At 42.7% G+C, this 21,962-nt stretch overlaps 2 protein-coding genes across 3 annotated transcripts; both read right to left on the bottom strand.

Moving 5' to 3' along the window:
* Nucleotides 1-1,261: 1,261 nt before the first annotated feature.
* Nucleotides 1,262-16,706, bottom strand: ahctf1 (AT hook containing transcription factor 1). Its single transcript, XM_049719009.2, has 40 exons — nt 16,500-16,706; nt 14,343-14,469; nt 14,078-14,228; nt 13,791-13,893; nt 13,487-13,667; nt 13,202-13,409; nt 12,319-12,435; nt 12,120-12,204; nt 11,890-12,040; nt 11,679-11,811; nt 11,176-11,357; nt 10,961-11,022; nt 10,725-10,853; nt 10,452-10,542; nt 10,268-10,357; nt 10,028-10,168; nt 9,654-9,758; nt 9,484-9,580; nt 9,290-9,413; nt 9,137-9,196; nt 8,896-9,039; nt 8,596-8,786; nt 8,337-8,481; nt 8,118-8,249; nt 7,807-7,954; nt 7,584-7,734; nt 7,405-7,506; nt 7,135-7,273; nt 6,829-7,044; nt 6,056-6,743; nt 5,685-5,963; nt 5,503-5,599; nt 5,284-5,393; nt 4,931-5,217; nt 3,173-4,852; nt 2,708-2,927; nt 2,493-2,630; nt 2,325-2,413; nt 2,084-2,166; nt 1,262-1,782 (listed from the first exon to the last, which is right to left on the bottom strand). Exons 2-40 carry the CDS (start codon nt 14,461-14,463, stop codon nt 1,587-1,589), a joined length of 7,566 nt encoding a protein of 2,521 aa, XP_049574966.1. The 5' UTR covers nt 14,464-14,469; nt 16,500-16,706; the 3' UTR covers nt 1,262-1,586.
* Nucleotides 16,707-17,155: 449 nt separating this feature from the next.
* Nucleotides 17,156-21,717, bottom strand: LOC125967711 (PWWP domain-containing DNA repair factor 3A). 2 transcript variants are annotated; one of them, XM_049719019.2, is made up of 14 exons: nt 21,467-21,717; nt 21,091-21,156; nt 20,520-20,821; nt 20,133-20,346; nt 19,823-19,951; nt 19,671-19,741; nt 19,432-19,508; nt 19,292-19,352; nt 19,134-19,209; nt 18,959-19,009; nt 18,638-18,885; nt 18,058-18,282; nt 17,903-17,991; nt 17,156-17,820 (listed from the first exon to the last, which is right to left on the bottom strand). In XM_049719019.2, the coding sequence occupies exons 2-14, from the start codon at nt 21,095-21,097 to the stop codon at nt 17,766-17,768; spliced, it is 1,605 nt and encodes a 534-aa protein (XP_049574976.1). In that variant the 5' UTR covers nt 21,098-21,156; nt 21,467-21,717; the 3' UTR covers nt 17,156-17,765. The 2 variants fall into 2 exon arrangements, with proteins under 2 accessions (XP_049574976.1, XP_068506594.1); XM_068650493.1 differs by lacking the exon at nt 21,467-21,717 and adding an exon at nt 21,359-21,372.
* Between the last annotated feature and the right edge of the window lie 245 nt (nt 21,718-21,962).

Here is a 21,962-nt window from a genome sequence, read left to right on the forward strand (position 1 = left end):
TATCATGGTCAAAGGTCACAGGTGTCAAGTTCTAGTCCTCGGGGCCGCATTCCAACATGTTTTCCAAGATTCCCTCGTTAAGTGCACCTGCGTGAAAAGTTTTAGCTACTCTGGAACGTGAAAGGAGCTAAAACTTTTCACGCAGGTGCGCTTAACGAGGGCCACTTGGAAAACATATTGGAACGCAGCCCTTCGAGGACTGGAGGTCGGCACCCCTGGTTTAAGTAAAAAGTGCCACACCCGCCCGCACCCCTACTTTCTGATTGGCTGTTTGATCTGTGTCGTCACACGGACACTACTTTAGGTACGACGCCATTTTCAGGTGTACCTAATAACAGGCCACTTCATTAGGGAAAAATCATGGCCAAAGCTGAACTGAAAGTGAAAAGTGCCACACCCGCCCTCACCCCCACCTCCTGATTGGCTGGTTGATCTGTGATGTCACACGGACACTCCATTAGGTACACCACCATTTCCAGGTGTACCTAATAACTATGCATTTTTTTTGTACGAGTCAAGAATGTGTATTTGACTACTTGCTCTTTATTTTGGGGGACACCAACACATATTACACAACGTAAAACACATACATATTGTCTTATAAAGCAGTTAACCAAATGTCCGATTTTTGTTTGCAGGCCCAAAAAAATTAAAACAAGGAATAAAACACCAGACAAGTTTTAACAGGTTTTAATGTTTATTAAAATAATAACAAATAATAGTAATGTTAAAAGTACATTTCAAACCAGCAATCTAATGTGAAATTGCAGTAGATGTATTGTATAGCAATATTTAGGTGTATATATGCATACACGTTATTTGAGACCGTCGAGCACAGCTTGGACTCCGCCCTTCTGCGCACACCCAAACAAAAAAGAAAGATGACGACAATAAAGAGATGCACTTTGGAGACAGGTCAAGTTCTTCACGACAATGTGGGTGAATCCAATTTACTGGTGTCTATGATCACCTTTGGCCTTGAAGATGAAAATAAATGCCACAAGGCCAATTTGGTGCATATGTTGATCTAAACAATCAATGCCCACTTGATGTTTGAAGGTGTTGAGAAATGTTCATACAATTGAGAGACAACAACAACATAAGAATAAACATTTTTGGCATCTACAGTACAAACCATTAACTCACCGGGTTGGCAGTCATGGCGGGCAGGCACGAGCTGTGATAAACAAACCGCAAAGTAGCGAGGGATCACTGTAGTAAGTAAATGTGGGTGAAAAAACTTCCAAATGAACATAATTAGTTAGGAGTCATTATTTAACTTTATTTGGAACAAAAAAATAACCATTTACATGTTAGAAACATTGATTGCTTTTCTTAACAGCAGTGTTTAAAGATATTAAAAATTAAACAGCTAAAATGTAAAAGTGAATAAATTTAAAGCCTCACAAGAGGCAAAGTGACACCTTTGTCTGGTGCTTTTTAACAGGAGCCTCTGTGTCTTAAAGCAGCCAATAACTTCCAGGTTCAGACCAAAACAATTGCCACTGATGCAGGCTTTGAACACCCCACCCTCCCCCCAAAAAACTGAGCAGCACTTTTAGCAGCAGTTTTAAGTCTATTTTCAATCAAAGGTTCTTCCTGCGTGTTACGGGCTTGGTGAAAATATTGTCCATGATGCGTTTACGGCGGAGGTTCATGCCATATGACGTCCGGGCTGGCTCTTTCTTCGCTCTCTTCTGGGCTTGCGGGGCCGGATTGGCTGGGCTGGGCAGCGGCGAGATCAAATCCACTTCAACTAGAGGAAGCGGCTCTGCGGCAGATCTGGATTTTAAGGTGGTGTGTCGAGAAAAACAAAAAGAAGAAAAATGAAAGGATGCTAATGGGATGGGCATCCTTTAAATTTTAACAATGCTATGTCTATTAGAGAAAACTAGACATGTAACTATGATATCCTAAAATATATCAAACTTTAAAAATGACAGAAAATGTTCAGAAAAAAAAAATTACTTGTAAAAAAAATTATCTTTGACTTCTGATTTGAAAAATGAGTACAAAATTGTTGACCGGAGTAAATTGACATGAATCTATAGTAGTCAAGGAATATGTCCAAAGCATTTCTTACTTGGCTGTTCGTTTGGAACTTTTTCTGCTTTTGGAAACTGCTTTTGCCTTTCCCGTGTCGTCGTCATCTGAAATCAATTCTTTCTGAAAAGCATGAAACAACTGACGTCAAAACAGGTTAGTAATCTGATGACACTATCAATGGGCAAACCTTTGTCCTCTAAAAAGCCACATTTGACTTTCAAAATGGATAGAAGGGCGAGGTCATCCATAGATTTTATTTTAAAACTGTAAATGCTGACCTTTGAAACACCTCTTCTCGTATTGCGCGTGACGGCCATTTGAACATCTTCACTGGGGCCTGTAGACTCTGGAGATTCTGCTCTGCCGGCTGACAAACACACAGACACACTCATATGAGGACCAGAATAGTTCTGAACTATTGATGGTGAGATTGACATAACTATCACCTTTTGTTCGCCTCCGTGAGGGCAAGTAGATAAATGAATGTTCTCCTGCGCTGGTCTCGTCCTTTGCAGAATCCACCATTAGGACATCTATGGATGATGTCATACTCCTGGTCTTTGAGATCTTTCCGACAGCTCCTCCTGGGAATAACAACAGTAGCCTATGTGAACATGTAGTGCACTAGGTCACGTTTTGAAAATGGCGTTTCACATTGTACCTTTCTGCTGCTTCTCTTCGTCCTGGAGCCTCTTGATGAGGGCGTCTGCTACCGGCGTTTCCGAATTCACTTCCAAAGGTGTAGCCAGTAAGACCATGTCTTCCTCCGGGTGGTCCCACAGTTTTCCTCTGGTTGTCCGCCGTTGGCTCGCGCGACCCGCCGTGCTGTTCACTTTGGGCTCGTGCAAGTCATGGCTGATGCTCGCCTCCTTTGTTGCACTCTGAAGGAGTTGGCGATGTCATTGATTGATCGGCAAAATATGACATCACAAATATCTACCAGTCCAGCCACTCAGATCTGCGTAATTTCTTAAATTTACAATTTGTAAATAAATCCACAGACCTGAATTTTGATTCATTGATATTATATTGTAGTGCCACTTGTCTTCACTTTGCAGCTGTAAACCTTGAGGTTTTTTTCTATGTCCTGCACTAGTGTAAATTCACACGAGAGGTGACCGCATACCTGTGGAAAGACATTCAAAGTGTTGCGCCTGGACTGACGCGTGGCTCTCGAGGGGCTGAAGTTGGGCTGCATTCCGTCCTCTTCCTCCTTTGATGGTTTGAGCCTGGTCTTTCTGGTGCTACGTGTGACCGTCGGTGAAAAAACATCCACATGTTCTTTGTTCTCCTCTGTTAGGACTTCCAGTGTTGTTGTTTGTAACACCTCACTGCTGTCAATGACCCTCCGACTGGACCCCCTTGGGGTGCCTGTCAGAGAGCTTGTGCGTTTGGCACGGGTGGAAGTCTTGGTGGCTGCTTTGGGAGCAATGTCATCTGGTTCCTCCTCTCTGGCATCCGGCTTACTTCTAAGAGGAGTTTTTACAGGCGCAGCTTTTTGAGAAGCTCGTCGTCTGGAGGCAGAGGCGTTAGAGTATATTTGTAAAGCTGATGTATCGTTAACATCCATTCCCTCCTCCTGATCCTGGGCATTCTTTGGACTGTCCTCCTGGACTTGAGGAACTTTTCGAGAGCTTCTCCGAGGTGTATCGGCTCGAATTTTGGCTTCTTTCTTTCGAGCGGTTCGACTGGGTGAGGAGGAGACTTCTTGGTTGTTATCTCCAACCTCCGGTTCCAGGGAGACAGGAGTTATGAACGTAACCGTTCTCCTCGACCGTGTAGTCATTCGGGTGGGAGTGAACTGAAATGTCTTCTTCTGAGAAGTTGAGGTTTCTGAGACATGCTCTTCAGGTTCATTGATTGAAGTGAAAGCTTCTTGAACCTCTTCATTACTTGTTTTGATCTCACTTAGACGCTCTTCCTTATTATCAAGATGTTGCTGTTGTTCCTCTGGAGAGCTTGTGGTCTCTGCATGGTTGACAGCCTCTTCCATTTCAGCAGGCTTGTTTTCTTCAGAGCCCTTTTGGGTCTCAGCAATTTCAGGTGTCTCTTGTTTCATCTCCACATAGGCATCATCTTGCACTATTTCAGGGGCCTCTTGTTCCATCTCCACATAGGCATCATCTTGCACTATCGCATAATTCTCGCTTTCTCTGTCCTCCACAGTTTCTGCAGCGTCCTGCAGTGGGGTGGGTTCAGAGTCTGCTGGAACGTCTGGCTCAAGCTCTTTAGCAGCGAGATGTTCTTGAGGGTCTTCAACATTCAGTTCTGCCTCAGTGTAATTGTTCTGTGGCTCAACCTGCCTATCGATTTCGTTCTGTGACTCAACCTGCCTATTGATTTCATTCTCATCTTCAAGTTCCATTTCATTCCCATCATCTTCTGGTGTGACCACCTCAGACTCAAGCACATTAGGTGCCAGAAGGACAATATTTGGGTCTGTTGCAAGATCATCTGAGGCCACTGCTATAAGTTCCGGTGGCTGGGGACAATACTCTGCGGGCAAAACATCTGCCACCTTATCGCCGTCTTCATCCATGTCCAGCACCAACGAGAAAGTGCCATGAGTTTCACATTTCTGCTCGTCTGGTGCGACGGGTTGCTGCAGGTCAGGCAGTTGGAGTGGCACGCTGTCCACCTCCTCCTGTTGGTCCTCCATGAGCTGAAGCGGAACCAAGAGAGTGGTCGAAGGTTTGAGCTCCATGTAGGACGACACTGGCCCCTCATCCTCAAGCGCCCCTGCCGCTTCCGTATCAGCGCCAAGTCTCACCATTAATACCTCTCCTTCGATTTCCTCTCCGACCATCTGGAAGCAAGCAAACAAACAGTGCTTTTAAGCCCAACCCTGACATTTATTTGATTTTGATTTTCACTTGTACAATACCTTCATCTCAACACCTGGCGGTAAAAGAGAAAACTGGGCAGCTTCCTGCTCCGAGAAAGTCGATAAGAAGTCATTGTGTTCTTCATGACCAAATGCCGAGCTGGCTGGGAGGCCTCGTAGCGTCCCGTTACCGTGGACCTCCTGAATGATCTCCACTTCACTACCAGAGTCCTCCTCTTCTTCCTTCTCTGCCTCTGCCTCATCAGATTCCTCCTCCTCTTCATCCTCATCCCCTTCTTCAGACTCGGAGCTCGAAAGTTCTTCGCTATCCTTCAAACTAACAACCGCTAGGAGACAAGAAAAAAGCATGTGAGCATTTAAATGGGGCACAGGGAATCACGCGTTTTCCTCACAGTGGGAGTCTGTGCCTGTCGACTCGGAAGATGACACTGAGGCGGTGGATTTTTGGTCGGAGAACGTGGGTGGAGCTTCGGCACAAGCTTGCTCTTCCTCTTCTACCTCACTGAAATAAAGCAAGGGGGAATTATTTTCATCCACCATAGTTGATCAAAGAAATTCTAACTCCCATGCCTTGTATTGGTAATATGGAGAGGGTAAATCAAAACACATACCCGCTGGCTGGCTGTGATAAGGTATGAATTCCAGACCGAGTCAGAGGAGGAGACAGGCCACTACCAAACAAATGCCGTTCCACAAATTCAGTCAAATCTAATGGATGAAGAATTGAGTGGTTATTATTTATTCATACAAATAAAATAATCACTCGAGCATTGTTATTTCTCCAAGGTCACACCTGTTGTTTGTTCCAAATTCTCAGCTGGGTCAGTGTCTCCACATGCTTGTGCATGCTCAGTGAAGGCTGGAGCTTCAGTGTCTCCAAATGCATTCATGCGCTGGATGAATTTTGTGGCGTCGCCATCTGCATATACGTTCACATGCTGCGTGAACGTGACGGCTTGAGCGTGCTCTAAAATGGCAGTGGACTCGAGGACTTCTGACTGCGCTGTGTTGTTCTCTGCGATCAACGACTGAGGATGAGAGTCTGTCTCTGGGGCAGTGTCGACCAGGTCACCTAGCAACAGAAACATGTGATGTCAAGTCACACAATGAATGAAAGAAGGCCTTTCAAATGTGCTTGATGTGATGAATCTAATAACTAATTACCTTGACCGGATAATTGTTCTTGGTCTACTTCAGCAAGTTCTTGTTTGCTCCCTGATTCAGTGTCAGGTTTTTTCTCCACTTCCCATTCAACTTCTTGTTCTTTGACAATAAGCTCAGCATTTTCTTGTTCGCTTCCCGACTCGTCGAGTTGGTTCCCCACTTCTACTTTGTTGTCATCCTCTTGCTCCGCAGCGATCTCTATCTCATCTTCAAAAGTCTCTTGTTCCTTGAGCTCCTGGTCTTCATTCTCAACATCATTTGATAGCTGCAGAAAAGCTGGCTCAGTCGCTGGAACTAAGTTCTGCTCTGGTTCTTTTTCACTCAAAAACTTGAGGTTCACAGTCACAACGTCATCTTTATCCGGGTCGATATGCTCATCCTCCTGATGTTCGTCTGCGTCATAGAACTCCAGAGTGGTGTCCGTCATCTGACTTGTGTCAAAGCTCAAGCTGAGTGGAGCTTGCTTGGAGTCCAATGGGTTGGTTAATTTTCCAGCTTCTTGGACCGAGAATGATTCCTTTACAGAACAGCTCAGCTGCGGTGAGGGAATACCACCTTCAGGTGGCATGAACTTCACATGGGGCGACTCCGCTTCTTCATTGTCATCAAGTTGTGAAGACCAGGTTTTGCGTGGGCGAGGCAAACTGGCTCTTTTGGTGAGTAGGCTAATCTCACTGTCTGCTGCCGTCTAGAGAAGAAAATACAAAAGATACAATTGATCCCAATACAATACAAGACATAGCCATTAGTTGGCATAGATGAAGTGGTCTTACGCCATTGGTCCAATGCGTGTCATTTTCCAATGCAGCAGATCCGGCGACTTGGGTAAAAGAGATCCTGCTGTCTTTGCTGCGAAGAGGAGGGGTGACTGAGCGCCCTGGTGATGCAGAAGGAGTGGCCATGGGAGTGGGCCTCTGGCTATTGCGGAGGATGGACTGAGGGGTGAAATCTGAGAAGATGGCACCAGAAGCAGCCAAGGCACGAGCACGCTGACAGGACAAGAAGTGGAATGTATGTTAAAATTTGACAGAAAATGATATTACTTTGAACGGTGACAAGGGATCAACAATTGGTTTCACCTTCACGATCTGTGGAGTTTGTAGCAAGCTGAATTCAGGGACCTTGGTGGTGCTTTTTTGAATGGCCCAAGAGGGTCTGTCAGGGCTGAGAAGAGGTCGAGGCGTGTGGCAGGAAGGATGAACCATAAAGTCCACCTGTCTATGTCAAATGTGAGATGAGGGAGGAGTGTGAAAAAATTTTTGAATAGTGAACACAGAGTCCATTTTTTTTATTTGATTGAATAGTCTGATTGATGGAACAATGCTTTACTCTGGCTTTTAAGGAAGTACCTTGACTTTCGTTTCGAGCTCATAGTTATTGGCGTTCCCAGGAATGGTTCCATTTGAGCTTGAGATGCAGGCTTAGGTGGTGGGCTCAGGAATCTGGCAGTTCTTGAACAGAAAGCCACAATTTTACACGAGTAAGCTATTAATTAAAATATGCTTTATCTAGTTTGTTGTTAGCTTACCTCTTAGCAGGGGAAGACGGTGGGGTCTCTCCTTTGGCCAACCACACCTCCTCAATCTTGTTCAAGACATTGTTGATGAAGCCCGCTCGAGACATCACTTTCTGATTAGCAGGACGCTTACTGATGGTTGAGAGTGGCTGTGGACGAGTCACTGCACCACAATGGAGAAAATTAAGATATATGATGTATGTGAAGGCTTTCTCTAAGTTCATGCCTATGTTACCTTCTTTGTAGATGGTGCTGGGATGTTGATAGGGTTTGGGCCTCTCCATCGCCAGTTTCCTCTGAACTCTGGGTAGAACTTTACCGTACTGCTCCATTATAGCGTTGCGGGTTTCTGATCGCTCTTTAAGCTTTGGGTCTCGCTCATTCTAACAATAAAGCAACAAGAGCAAATGGTTGTTAACTCATTAGCTATATACGTAAAAGACTGATGACGGGAACAGTTGTTCTTGAAGCTTAGCAATTACAAATTGTTTCACAATTCAAATGACCTTAAGTTGCAAAGAGTTTGTGTTTGGATGCATGTCATACCACGAGCTGCATTTTGAGGCTGTGGTTGAGTCGCAGGGCTGGTATGTAGTTAGCTTGCTGAAGGTAATGAACCATTAGTATTTCTCTGTTTTGGAGACCGCCCGTACCTTGTAGAAAAATTTCCAAAGCCTCCTAAGAACAAAACAAAGAAGTGATGGTAAACTAGAAAGCTAAGTATCTTTACAAATAAACTTTAAAAGCTATTAAGACAAAAGTGACCTGCTCAGTGGGGCCAAGTGGCAGTTTGAGCAACTCGTTGATGAGGCCCAGTTCCTGACAGCTCTCGTACACAAAGACAAGCAGCTCAGCCCTGTTGAGAAGATTCGAGTGTTGCCGTAGCAATGACAATGCCTCAGTGAGACACCTGGGGAGTGGGAGGAACATTGGGAAGTTATTGAAGCTACACAAACATGTTGGAAAGTAACAGCCGTACAGAATAAAAACTCAACTACTGCTGTATTGCTGTTTGTCTGCTTACTTGTTGTGTAGCAGTACAGCCAGATAGAGTCTGGCCTGAGAGATGGAGCAAACGGGGGGCTTTGTGGCGTTAAAGTAGCGGAGTGCCATGGAATGTTGGCCCTCACACATTAACGCTTGTAGGACACGCTCATGCAGCCACTCAAATTGACACCGAGAAGTGTTTGGATTCAGAAGCACTTCAAATGAACGCTGATCAGGAGAGACAGGGAATAGGGATAGGAAACAGTGGAGAAGTTAGCTTAAGTTATAATAGTCATGTTGGCAGTTGCTTTTTATTCATATATTTGTACGTGCAGACCTGGTGGTCACGGTGGTCCAGCAACCAAAGGCCTTGCACTAGATTAAGTAATCCAATAGGGACGTCAAAAGCTATGGGGTAAGACTCCACCGATGATCCCTCCTCATTGGGGAACGACCACATGACATCCAACAATAGGTAGATTACCCAAGAGCAAGTCAAGGCTAACACATAGATATATGATTTTGACATACTGATACAATGAACCACAAAGGTATGGCCGACTTGTGTTTGTGAAGGATACAATCGCATGTTTTGCAGCCTCATCAACACTGTCCAGTAGATATATATCCAGCAAAGCCTGCAGATGAGATATTCATAATCAACTGTTCATGAATGGTTTTGCATCACATACGTATGGTGAGTTTTTAAGATAAGGTACACTTAAGCATACATGAAGGCTCGGTGGAGGGTATTGTCCTGTTCCACCTTCATCTCTTTTCCATAGGTTGGCCAAATGTTCTCCACATTGGCCAACCAAATTGTCAATCATGAGGCAGTCTGCACACCACTTCCCCCTGTGACAAAAGTATCACATTAAATAAAGTTGGGGAGGGAAAACAATAAAAATTAAATAAGAGCACTCACTTTGCCAAAGAGGTGAGCTCCTCCCTGCGAATAGAGTAATAGTTGCTAAAGACTGAGTGACTGAAGAAAGGCCTGGAGATCTGCATGGCATCAACATCTATAGAGAAAACAAGTTATAAGCCGCGCAGTGGAAAAACATAATGAAAAAGTCTCTTCCCAAACATGATTACCTGATACTTCAGGCAGTAGGCCAGTGCGACAGAACCAGAGGACCACTTGAGCGTACTTGGAAATCAGACTAGAAGCCACATTCTTGTTCATGAGTCCCACGAGACCTGCATAAATCAATAAAGAGTCGCAACTATTAATTACAATCTACTCGACTGTAAATATGAAACCGAGGTGAAGATGATCAAACCTGACTGGCATTACTGTGATTCAGTAGTCATTGTGTACATCAGCAATTTCTCATGCATGCGTTAATAACTATTAACCAGAGCATAAACAGATTACGTTATATTTGCCATATCGACTCTATTCTAAAACCTCTGGCAGACAATGACTGAAAGCAATGTTTCAGCATGTGGTGAAATGTGTGCATCACCTTTCTGCGTGAGCTCCTGAGCTTCAGTGAGCAGACAGCGGAAGATGGTGCCGAGGTTCTCCAGAAGTCTTTGATTGTGCTGCAGCAGCTGTATAGTCTGAGGATCTGTGAAGTTGGACGAGCTGTCGAACAGAGGTGCACCTTGGGTGCAAACACACAAGTGACAATTGATGGTACCTTAAAGTTCTCATTCTTTTCAACATGGTGTTCTATTGCAAATGAGAATGTCCAGGAACATACAAATGCCATCCAGTTCCTCCTTGGTCTGGGTCACTTTGTTCCAGGCCCAATCCAAGATATAGCGAAGGTTTAGTGCGGAGCCAGGTTGTTCTGATAGGACATAATTAAAAATAAGTATCACAGTCTATATGGAGTGGTGCCAAACAGAAAACAAATATCTAACTTTCTGGACACGGCCTCTCACCCTCTGTAGTCCACTGCTTGATACAACCAGTGATCAGTCCCAAAGTGCTGGTCTCTACTGCAGTCGACAGGATGGCATCCAGTTGCTCTTCCTATAAACAATTGATAAATGTTGTGGTGAAAAAAATGAAGCTTCTGTAGAAGACAATAAAAACTGTTCGATGACTCAGTCATATACCAAAGGCTTGAGAGGATAAAGTTAGAAAAACGCAAAAGACAGCAAGAGATGCACAATTACATAACACATTACTTGGGGAAAAAAAATGACGTGCACCTGAGAGAGACTGGAGGTGTGTGCGTCAGCAAGACGAGATGATAGGAGTCCTGACATGAGGCAGCGCGAGTAGTTGCTGGAAATGACATCACTGGAACATGGAGCAGCTTTCTTCAAAAAGCTCAAGGTCTGAAAGTGGAAGAGGAATGCAATGGAAACATTCAGCCAAGGTGTTCTTCAAAAAATATATGGACAGACATTTGTTGTATGAGTAATATAACGAATGAGCCACAAACCTGTTTCTGATATCCAGAGCACATTGAATGAACAATTCCAGAGCTGAACAGGCAAGTAGCATCTATAAAGAAAAAAAAAAAAGGAAAACTGACTGATGTTATGGTAATTTATTACATAGAAAAGTATTACAACAATTGAAAACCTGAGCCAAACCAGCAAACAAAGTTTAAATTTATTTTAAAAACGACAACATGTAAACAGATAACACATTTACCAAAGTTGTATGCGGTCGGGTTAAAGTACTGTTCTGGTGGGGGAAAAGTTAAAGGTAGGCCCCGATTGAGACTGTGATCATGCACAATCACATCTAGTAAGATCTTCTGAGCAGACATTTGTATCACTGGGTCCAAAGACCAAACAGCCAGATAGGGGCAGTTCTGCAGAGATTCGCCCATTCTGTAAACAAAAACAAACAAAGCAACTCAAGTTACTGTCCCAATGAGCTGATAACAATATTTAATTACAATTAACACTCAATTAGCACTAACTGCGCAAATTATAGTCATTATCCTATGAGGTATTAAATATTGGTCATTTTTTAGCCATTTGAAAGCATTTACATTTTAAAAAGACATTTAGGCGGGTAGCATCAATGAAGTTTCGTTTATCCCCAAGGGGCAATTAGAGGCACAGAGAGTAACAGAGTTGATTAATCTTTTAAAACAACCCAAAATACATTAGTGAAGTTGCCAACAATCCACACAAGCTCCACAGTACCTGAATGAATCTGGCATCTGTGCATGGTACCAACGGTTGATGTCAAAAACCCCAATGTAGGTCGATGGCATTCCCTCTCCATAGGCCTTGACTTGCCAACTAAAGATGGACACACTGGTGTCTGGAGATGCGACTGAAAGATGGAGGAAGGAGGATATATATGGCAATGTACAAATACAAATATCTGTCAGTAATATGCGACCAATCTGACCTTCATTCAGGCTGTCATCCCTGTCTGGGTGGGGTCGAAATTTCTCAATGGTCCGGCAGCTCAGCAGACGGGTGTTGGTGGTCTGGGCTCTGAGAGGAAAAGCCGCACCACTCAGCTCCTGACTGTAACGCTCCTCACAGTACTCTAGACCCTGAGCAGCATTACAACAGGTAAGGAGGCAGGCGGGGACGAGCGCTTTTCTTAGACAGAAGTCGTAATGTTCCTCATACCTCATAGAGGATCTTCCCTGAGGTGAGACATTTCCGCTCACTGAAAGCCATCTGTAGCAGACGGAGGCTGACCGTATCGCCTTCTCTGTGTGGATGCAAAAGAAATGAGAGATGAGACTGAGTGGATCCATTGAACCTGCAGGAAGGGTATTCTGCCAACTAAATACGGTTAGTTCACGCAATTGTGTTGTAAACTTACTGATCTTGAGAAGACTGGACAGCCCAGAGGTAGCAGCAGTTTCTGGGGTCATTTTCCGGCTCCTGGAAAGTGAAGGCATGAACGGGCACTCTGCCACCATCCAACTGGGAGTGGTATCTACAAGTACAACAGGGGCATTTGTACACTTGCATTTAGAATATATAGATACAATACTGCTCTGGAGTAGTGTCTTCCACAAGTAAGCATTACTGTACACTGATCAAGGCGCATGGATGTTAAAAACATTGCTGAGCCTTAATTTAACTACAGTTCTAATTTAAATGTGCTTGTGGCAAAAGAGCAAGTACAGGAGCCTGCGCTCCCGCACCACCAGACTCGCCAACACCTTCTTTCTCCAGGCTGTTAGGGCCCTGAACTCGCTACCCCCTTCTGCGTAGCGTGCGGCACTGTTGCGCTATATTCGGGAATGTCTGCTGTACGCGCACTTGCTCCTTTTTTTTCCTGCTCCTCTTATTTATTTATTTATTTATTTATTTATTTATTTATTGTTGTGTTATTTATTCATTATTTATTCAGCACGCTTTTGTTGTACTTGTTTGTCTGTTGTGAGCCATGTCTTGTCACCGTGGGATAGGGGGGGAACGAAATTTCGGTTTCTTTGTGTGTCTTTGGCATGTGGAGAAATTGACAATAAAGCTGACTTTGACTTTGATGTTGTTTGTGGTTCCATAAAAATATGCAATATCGTGTAAACTAAAGAATCAAAATGTTTTCCCAACAAAGAACACCAGGTTTCAAAGTTGTTCCATTGCATTGCAGTCCGTAGATGAGTGGCGTGAAATTAATAGGCGCACGGTTACACATTACTCTGTTGGCCCAAAGACCGAAAAGGTATATTTTGAGAAATGAGAGAAAGTCTCACTCTTTTCTGAGAGACTTCAAGTTCCATAGTTGCAAGTAGCCATCAGAGAAGCCCACGGCCAGTTGGTTTGTTCTGGGGATGTACTGCAGGGCTGTAGCGGATACACCACTTGGTCCGTTGAGCTGGAGTGAAAGGTGTCTGCCCTCTCTGTGGCTCACTTCTCGGAGCCTGGGAATCTCTCTCGCAGTTTTGGTCACTACTTGCAAACCTGTGAAATCCAAGAATGGGACGACAGACTTAGAATGAGACACTCACTACACAGTAGTACTGCCTCCTTCAGCTCACCTGAAGCCTTCAGCTCACTCTGGCAAAAAGACATGTCATCCAGACAGAGGTCCACAAGCAGAACATGGCCGATATCTGTTACGACAGCGGCGATGCCAAAGAACCAGCGAAGACTCTGGTGGAGGTGCTGGGTGGAAGTGCTTGCCCCACCATAGCTCACTAAAGGCTCAATGGCTGTAATCTACAGTCGAGCAAAAAAAAAAAAAAAAAAAAAAAAAAAACAGGCATAAAACGTTTTTACATAAAATGTGATTTGTAAGATTGAGGTTGTGATGTCATTTAGTGCAGAGCAGAGGAAACTCACACTGCCTGGTATAACCACAGCCTTTGTCACTTTGGACAGTCCCAAGTCATACAGACACAGCACACTGCCTTCTGTTTCTTCCAAGCCCACTAGCAACCCAGACCTAATGTGATCAAGAACATTATTAGAATCAGATTTTTCCCCCAGCAAATGTACCCATCAAAAATACTCATCAGTGAGCTTGTTTCTGACTCATGACAACAAAGACACATACAAACGGCTGCGAAGGAAATACATTTGGGGTAAAAAAGTACAAATGGGAAGAAAGCGACAGTCATTGCTCTGACCTTTTGAGCCAACTGAAGTCCCTCGCCGTGAGGATACTGGGCGGGGGCTCTTCTCCACCACGAAAGCGGTATGCAGACATACGTTCAGCTGTAAGTGCGTGGACAATCTCAAGATGGGGGCCGCTGGCGAGCCAAGCATGTCCTCCGCGGCCTTCATGAACCCAGAACACAACAAGTTTGTCGTCAGGTTTCTTTTAAGTAAGCATTGAGAAAAATCTAACTATATGTCTGGATGACATGAAAGAAAGATTGGCCCTGCACCCACCGACGGTAAACTTTCCGTGAAGCACGGAGTCCTGCGTGATCTCATCCTCTCCCACAGCCTCGAGGGTCACCGCAGGGAAAGGCAGCAGGCTGCTGGTGACCTGGGCTGTCAGCTCATGCATGGCTCACTGCAAGAACAACGTACCTTAAAACATGGTATATTTCTTTTTGTCTATATATTAGTGGCATACAAGTACCAGAATTAAACCGATTCCCCGCAAACTCAAATGTAATGCATTGTCATAACAGCTATACGACCAATAAAGTGTCTTTTTAGTTACTTGCTACCATGTGGTTTGCAAAAAAATAAAATCAAATCCCAGTTTCAAAGTCCCAGTTTCAAAGTACAAATGACTCTTTGTAAAAGCAGTTGTGGCCCAGTTGTTCAAACTTGGCAGTGTGATCAACAACAAATGATATGGACACATGTGTCAAGAGTAGCTTGTGGTCAAAGCGCAATAGTGTTAAAACTGAATTTGTAAATCATGTTCGACAGTCCCAAAACACAAAAAAGAAGTGCAACAAAAAGATACACTTGGCTTCACTGTACCACCACAGTTACTACCTTAAAAAAAAAAAAAAAAAAAATCAACTTTGTACCCTCAATCTGTGTCCTTTTTATCCATACAGAACAGTGAAAAAAAGGAGCAAAAATTAAGCTTAAGCAAAACATTTTACCAACTCCAATGGAATTTCATGTAGGTATGGCAAATGCATTATAATCACAAGAAATGTATCTTAACATAAGATATGTTTGTTGCGGAAGAAAAAATGCATACTATTACAAGACAGGGAAACTTTAATTTATGAAAGTTCCATCCCAAATTTGGCAACGTAACCATATTTTCGTGACGTACTAAAGTATACTATAGTAAAGTAAGTCATAACCATTAAAATATTTGGATGAAAACCACTTCTAAGTCATGATCAGGTCCTTGGTATTTACCAATTAACAAATAAATGCGATGGAATACTGCACAGAAAGGACGTGTCCACAGCATTGCTGTGGGATATGAAATATTTGTTTGACAACCACTGATGGAAAGTGCAAAAACAAACGGCGCTCCCTAACGGTCTCGTGGAAAATAACAATGGATTCAAGCGGACTCCTGCGCAGCAAGGCTGACAGTCGGGAGTAAACATTTATGAAGGAAGCATGAACACACGTTCTAAACATCTATTAAACACACTTTTAGTCATCGTGACACCTGAATTAATATTCAACTTGGGCAGTATCGATGATTATACAACCTACCTTAGCTTCCCGAAATCTAGTCAAGATTATATAAAGTGCATTACAAGACAACCTAAGTGACTCTTAAGCGTGCAAGCCTCGAAGTCAACGCACAATCAAACTCCTAAATGAGATCGCTGGACATGCAAAGTATGTGAAATGTTCCGTTACCTAAAATGCTAATCTGTGGCTAACGCGGCGGGGCACAGATCAACATTAGTTAGCGCAGAGCATGATGTAAGCAAACAGCTGTTCTCTCCGTTACTTTTTTCACAGCGTCCCGTGGATGCATCACGCGAGGTAACATCATTTGTAACTTGTTTACACATCACGTCACAAGTCGCCTACATCCACTTTGGCTGAGTTATCAGGCTGCAAAGGTCACGGAATGATAGCGTGCAACTAAAACGATTAGGGGAAGAAGAAAAAAAACACTATCCAGAATCCGTGGTATGGTGGAATATTAAATGTTGGCCGTTTTAATAAGATGTAGTGCAGTGTAAGTGTGCGCTCAAAATGTGCAGTTCACGCATGTTCGTGTAAAATTGGCACATTTTCAACACCATTTGGGGAAATCACTGCCGGTGGTCATTGCAAACAGCCACGCTCGTCTTCTTGACCGCTTATAAAACTAAGTGTTAAGGAAATGGCATGAAAAAAATATCCCAGTTTTAAGCAGCTACAACTCGAAGCGCTCGTGTGGTCTGACAGCACTAGCATAGCATGTACCTTAGCTACTAGATGCATCGAAGTTCGGTTTTACTTAACGGGCAACAGATTTGTTTTCCTTATTTGATTCTGTGTACCGGGTAAGAATAAGCAGGTGAAAGAAGCTAGGTTCATTCGGCTAGCTTCTAGATAGCAGTGGAAAACGTGATGCAACGTGCCGCCCGCTAGCCTCTACAGCCGTTGTCATTACGTTACCTTGCCTCCTTAGGATTGCTTTAATCGGTAGGTTTCGTTATCCTTGGCTGTTGGGCGTCATAATCAGCACGGAACGAATGTTACTCTTAAGTCGCTTGGCGCCTCTAATGGATGACAAGTCTAAAAAGATTCTAGGGAACTTCAAGCTTCGGCATAGTCTAGCGCCTTTTCTAATGTGTCTAGGTAGGAAGGGGAAAGCGCTAAGCAATTGTTCTTCGCCGGCCTGTTTACCGAATATAGACCCAGAGTTGCTTATTGCCACCCCCTTTTGGTTGGCGGATGTATTACATGCCAAGGTTGTAGCACAATTATTCATTCGGATCAACTTTATGCACTTTTTTCAGGAGTGGGAAAATGTTTTGCCCTTAAGGTCACATTTGATTTTTAACACTAATATTGACCAGGTCATTTGTCGATGAGGTTTAAAAAAAATGTAAAATATATACAAATAAAATAAATTCTTTTCTTTTCCAGCATCAGTCATGTCATGATTGTTTTCAAACACTCCAACAGACTATACTCTATTGCATTTTTGTGTTCATAATGTCAATAACATTAAGATGTTCATGCCAAATGTGTTTGATGCAGGATTTTCTCAATACTTTTATAGAGAAGGTTTCTTGAAGTCTCTGAAGGAAGTACAATTCAAGTACAAGTGAAATTAAAATGTTTTTTTATTTTGCATTTTGTACAATGCTTTTACTGGAATGGTTAGAAGCAATTGCTGTAACACAAAGCAGTGATATCAAAATAATGTTTAATGTACAAGCAGGCAATTAATTATAAAGTATTGAATAATTCCATTAAATAATTAGACGTGACATTCGCATCTGCAAGATGTAACATGATTCATTGGAATGCTGAGTCACCCAATCTGATTGGGTTTGAACAAGTTACTTTTAACTTGTTCAAACCTAATGTTCAGGAAGCCGAACATGTAGTACATCTGGTGGGACCAAATGCTATTGAGAATGAAGAAGAGCTAGAGCATTTTTGAGCATTCTTTGTTATTGTTTTTGCAATTTGTTGATTTGTTTGTTTGTTCTATGAACTTAGATATGGCACTTTAAAGCGTTATATGTTTTCTTTTTCTGTTTTAAATATGTTTGAAATAAAGATATCAATCAATAGATTTGTGTTGAAATGATTTCTACACATTCATACGCAATTTCCACATGTTTTTCAAATCCACAAATATAGAAGACTGCTCGCTCCGGCCAGAGCAACACTGCCTTCTGTGAGTATCTGACACTCAGTGTTCAGCTGCTAGGATTTTCTCATACTGAACCGCTCAATCATCAAGTCATACGCTTGTCTTTCCCTACAATGACAGAAGAAAACAAATTAATCATTCATCATCAATCATTTTCTTCCCTTAAAATATGGACTCAAGCTTTCTTTACCTATTACTTAAACAGCGTCCTTTTATGTACTTTTCTTCTGCCTTTTTTATAGAGATACTGTCCATCGCAGCAATGGCATATGTGATAGCCTACAAAACAAACATGTATTTAAAAACATTGACACTTCTAATAGGCCCCAGACCAGTATGCCATACCTCAGGAAGAAGCACATCCAAAACAAATGGAATGCGCTTCATATTTTGGGCCAATATCTTCCCAGGCGCTGTGGGCTCAGCCATCTCGTAGAGCTCGCTCAGGTAACTGTACATCTTGTCCAACTGCGTTTTATCTTCCAGGTAAGTCTCCACTCCAAAATGGCTCCCATTAGAGCTCTCAAAATAGCGGCGCCACCGCGACTGTGCCTGACCTCGAATCACAGCCTGAGGGAGCGCGGAAACAGTGTTCAAATGTTAGCTGACTTTGCAAAGTACTAATCACGCTTTTAAGTTAGCAAGATTGCACAAAACAATCATTTAAAAAAACATTCTCTCAAAAAGAGGAAAAAAAAATATGGAGAAATAAAAAAGAAAAAAGGACAAATATAAATCAAGGAAAAAAAAAAAAAATCAAGAAAAAAGTAAACAAAGGGAAAAAAAAATCAAGAAAAAAAAAGCAATACAGATGCTAACAATGAACCACGATTTAACATTGGAAATAAAACAATCCCCTCTCTTCAAGGTTTTGCTAAGAATCCCCAAAACTGCATCAAATGCTTCAGGCCTTATCAAATCATACCAGCAGGCGTTCTTCCACCATGCGCCGTTTGGTGATAAAGTGCACAAGCCTTTCATTGGCCCGGTTGTGTGCAGCTTGGGTCCGGTCTGGAAGCAACCTTTTGGCACACTTGTTGACCACCTCTTGCTTCTGCTCTTCACAATCTTTACTGGGATTCACACACTGGTCCTCTTCCTCTAACAGCAAATCACTCACAATGGTTTGTTGCTCTGAGGAGGCCCACGGGCGCGTTTTCCTCACGGGATAACCTGAACGAGGGTAAGACTCATCAGGACAATTCAATAGTGCAATGTGAATTTATCTAAGTGTGATTAAACTCACTCATGCCATGATTAAAGTATTCAAGGAAGGGGCCACAAAAGGAGCCACAAGCTAGAAAGAGCAAAAAAAAACCAATTACAACCCTGCCAGAATATCATCAAAGTAAATTCTAATAAGAATAAAAAATATTCTGATAAGAATATAAAAAACAAAAACAAAATAGAAACACAATTACCGATGCGTATTCTGTAGTCTGCTATGAGCTCTAAGACCCAATGCATCATAGCGGCATACTTTTCTTTGGCTTCAGCCTATGAGAGTCAGCATTAGAAATATTTGTCACCAGTGTAGATGTATATAAAAACAACTTTTGTTTAGTGTTGATCATCCTACCGCCAACTCATCAGCGCCTTCACAGTCAAAGGGCTTCAGGGATTTCAGAGGCACAATAATCCTTTAACATAGGTAATATTATATTCTGACACATAAGCAGCAAGCAAAAAGACAACTATTAAGAATAGCTAAATGCACACCCCCGTTTTTGTCGACTCATCTGATCCTCAATGAAAATAATGCTGGCCTTTTTTGCCTTATGATTTACATGTCTCACCTGCAAAGAGGGGAAAAAAACAGTCAGAGAATTACTTTAACACAAATAGCCGCAAAGTGGTTTGCGCGGAATTTCGCGCACAGGGGTAGTTGCAGCCACGCAGGTGCCAAGGTTGGGAGGAAACATGAGAAACAAAATATCCATGTGTGTTTTTGCTCTCACCAGCGCAGGCCATGTCGGAAAGTGTCTAAATTTGCACCACACAAACACTCCCTCTTTGATAGACTCTGGCCCTGGAATACATTCAGTTTTCAGAGTAAACAATATAGTTTGTTTACAATCCATACAAACGCTGCCGGTCACACAAATCTTACTTGTCTGCATCAAGAAGCTTGGCAGCTCCTCTTCATCATCACTTTCCTCATCTTTCAGGACTGAAAGCGGCAGTAGTTCCTCATAGTCGTCTAACTTGATGGACAGATCAGGCGACAGCACAGACTCATCTTGTTGGGGGTTGAGACGACGATGCAGAAAAGACAGAAGCAGAGTAAAAGATAAAGGTTAGCATCACCTTAAAAAAAGCTCAACATCAGTTACAAACAAATTACACGAGGCCTAATTCTGTCAAGTTTAAGTCTAGCCTAATTCTGTGGACAGCAATATAGCAACACAGAGCTGTATTACCTTCCTTTAGTTCAAATCTTGGTCGTGAGGGTTCAACTGACGAAGCAGTGATGGTCCCTTTTTTCAAATTCTTGGAACAGCGATGTTTCGGTGAAGACAAAGCCGCTTGCGTCATTGGTAGTTTTTTTCTAAGTTGTCTGGATTCGGTGGCCCCTATGCTTCTCTTCCTGCTCTGGGACCTCAACGAGTAAGGTGGTGACGCAACCTCTGATGTCTATGGCACAAGAGGTTTTAGGAAAAAGCTTCAGCGTTTCCCAAAACCTTCGATTCAGGTTGCACTGGGGGTTTTTTTGCTCCTCAAGCAGTTGTACTTTTAAGGGCACTTCATCATTGTTTATGTACATTGTATATTAATATTTAACCTCAAAAGAATATATCATGAAATACCTTATCAGTCCCGCCCTCTGCTTCAAAGACATTGTTGCAAACACTGGGCAGTCGACTGGTGGACAAACTGTGCAAAGGCGTGGACGTCAATAAGGCTTCTGGTGTTTTTCTTGGGCTTCTCCTGCATCTTTTTGGGGTGTATTCACATTGTAAGGAACACGCAGTGGACTGATTTTCAGTGGAGGAATTACTGCCTGACACAGGACTCGTTTCTTCTGTGGCCAGGGAGGGAATATCACTAAGGTTCCATTTTTGTCTTGACGTCTTAGTTGGTTCCCCTTTGCATGATTTCCTTGGTCGACCTGGAAATTTACAACATGCTTAGTGTGGGATCCATTAAGAACCATGACAAGCCGTATTAACAGATATTTATCTTAGTACGTACGAGTAGGCTATGTCAAACGAAGCACTAGTAGAAAAAATCCACTGATAAGACAGTTATTCAACTTCTGATCTTAACTGACTTTTCAGCGAAGAGAAGTAGCGTTTTTTTGTACATGGCCCTTTTGATATGAAGGCTCTCAAACGGTTTCCATTACAAAAATAAAAAACAAGGACACAACAGAAGTACCTCTCATTGTCGTTAAATCATGAAAGCACTTCACAGAAGTCTGGCGATATCCTCATTTGTTGAGGTCTGGAACACAGACATACATACAGGTTGAATCATTTTTACAGAACGAAGAAGGCAAATTTGCAATACATACTACGACATAGGTCATTTACTATTATAGCTGACAAATAAGCACGTCACACGAGATAACATTTTCCACGCGAACAAGCTTTGATATTCGTATTGCTATTTTATATACAGCCACAGAATACCACGTGATCAAAAGCTCTCTTTCATGCCCCCACAACACAAGCAGCAAGCTAACATTTTCCACGCAAACAAGCTTTAATATAAGTATTGCAGTCATAAAATACAAATACTATGTGATACATACCTCTCTTTCATGCCTCCGGAACATGACAGGGAAGCCAGATACAAAATGCACGATTACGATAACAATAACAAGCAGTCTTCTGGTTCAAGAAGACGACCCGTTGGATTCTAATAGTAAAGGATGAATTTGCTTTAACGTTTGTGCAGTATTTATTTTTGTTATTATTTTTTAAAGCTATACTAACATTTTCTACGGGCCCGAACGCGACTTCAAGTCACACAAGCACCATTGCGGAAAGTGGAGCTCTAGCAAATTCCCTTTATCGCCCCCTAACGTTCGGAGGGCATCGAGTCACATGACCACAGTTAACAGGCTTCATCGTCATCCGTCATAAACATAATAATGCATCACTCAAAGACGATTTACAGTGAATACATTACTCATGCACTCACACATTCACACTGGTGGTGGTAAACTGAGTAGCGACGGCTGCTCTGGAGCCGGCTGACGCCTAATTTATTCATACGCAACCAATGCCTAAACATCGGATATGGAT

Source organism: Syngnathus scovelli, chromosome 4 (assembly GCF_024217435.2).
Source record: "Syngnathus scovelli strain Florida chromosome 4, RoL_Ssco_1.2, whole genome shotgun sequence".
NCBI lineage: Eukaryota > Metazoa > Chordata > Actinopteri > Syngnathiformes > Syngnathidae > Syngnathus > Syngnathus scovelli.

Coding starts and splice junctions, on each gene's coding strand:
- ahctf1 (XM_049719009.2), bottom strand. CDS start 14,463: ATGCATGAGCTGACAGCCCAGGTCACCAGCAGCCTGCTGCCTTTCCCT. Junction 9,414..9,483: donor GAGCTCACCTCTTTGGCAAA/GTGAGTGCTCTT, acceptor CTTTTGTCACAG/GGGGAAGTGGTGTGCAGACT. Junction 9,040..9,136: donor CTGCAAAACATGCGATTGTA/TCCTTCACAAAC, acceptor TGCTCTTGGGTA/ATCTACCTATTGTTGGATGT.
- LOC125967711 (XM_049719019.2), bottom strand. Junction 19,353..19,431: donor ATGAGTCGACAAAAACGGGG/GTGTGCATTTAG, acceptor CCTATGTTAAAG/GATTATTGTGCCTCTGAAAT. Junction 18,283..18,637: donor TGGTGGAAGAACGCCTGCTG/GTATGATTTGAT, acceptor GCGCTCCCTCAG/GCTGTGATTCGAGGTCAGGC.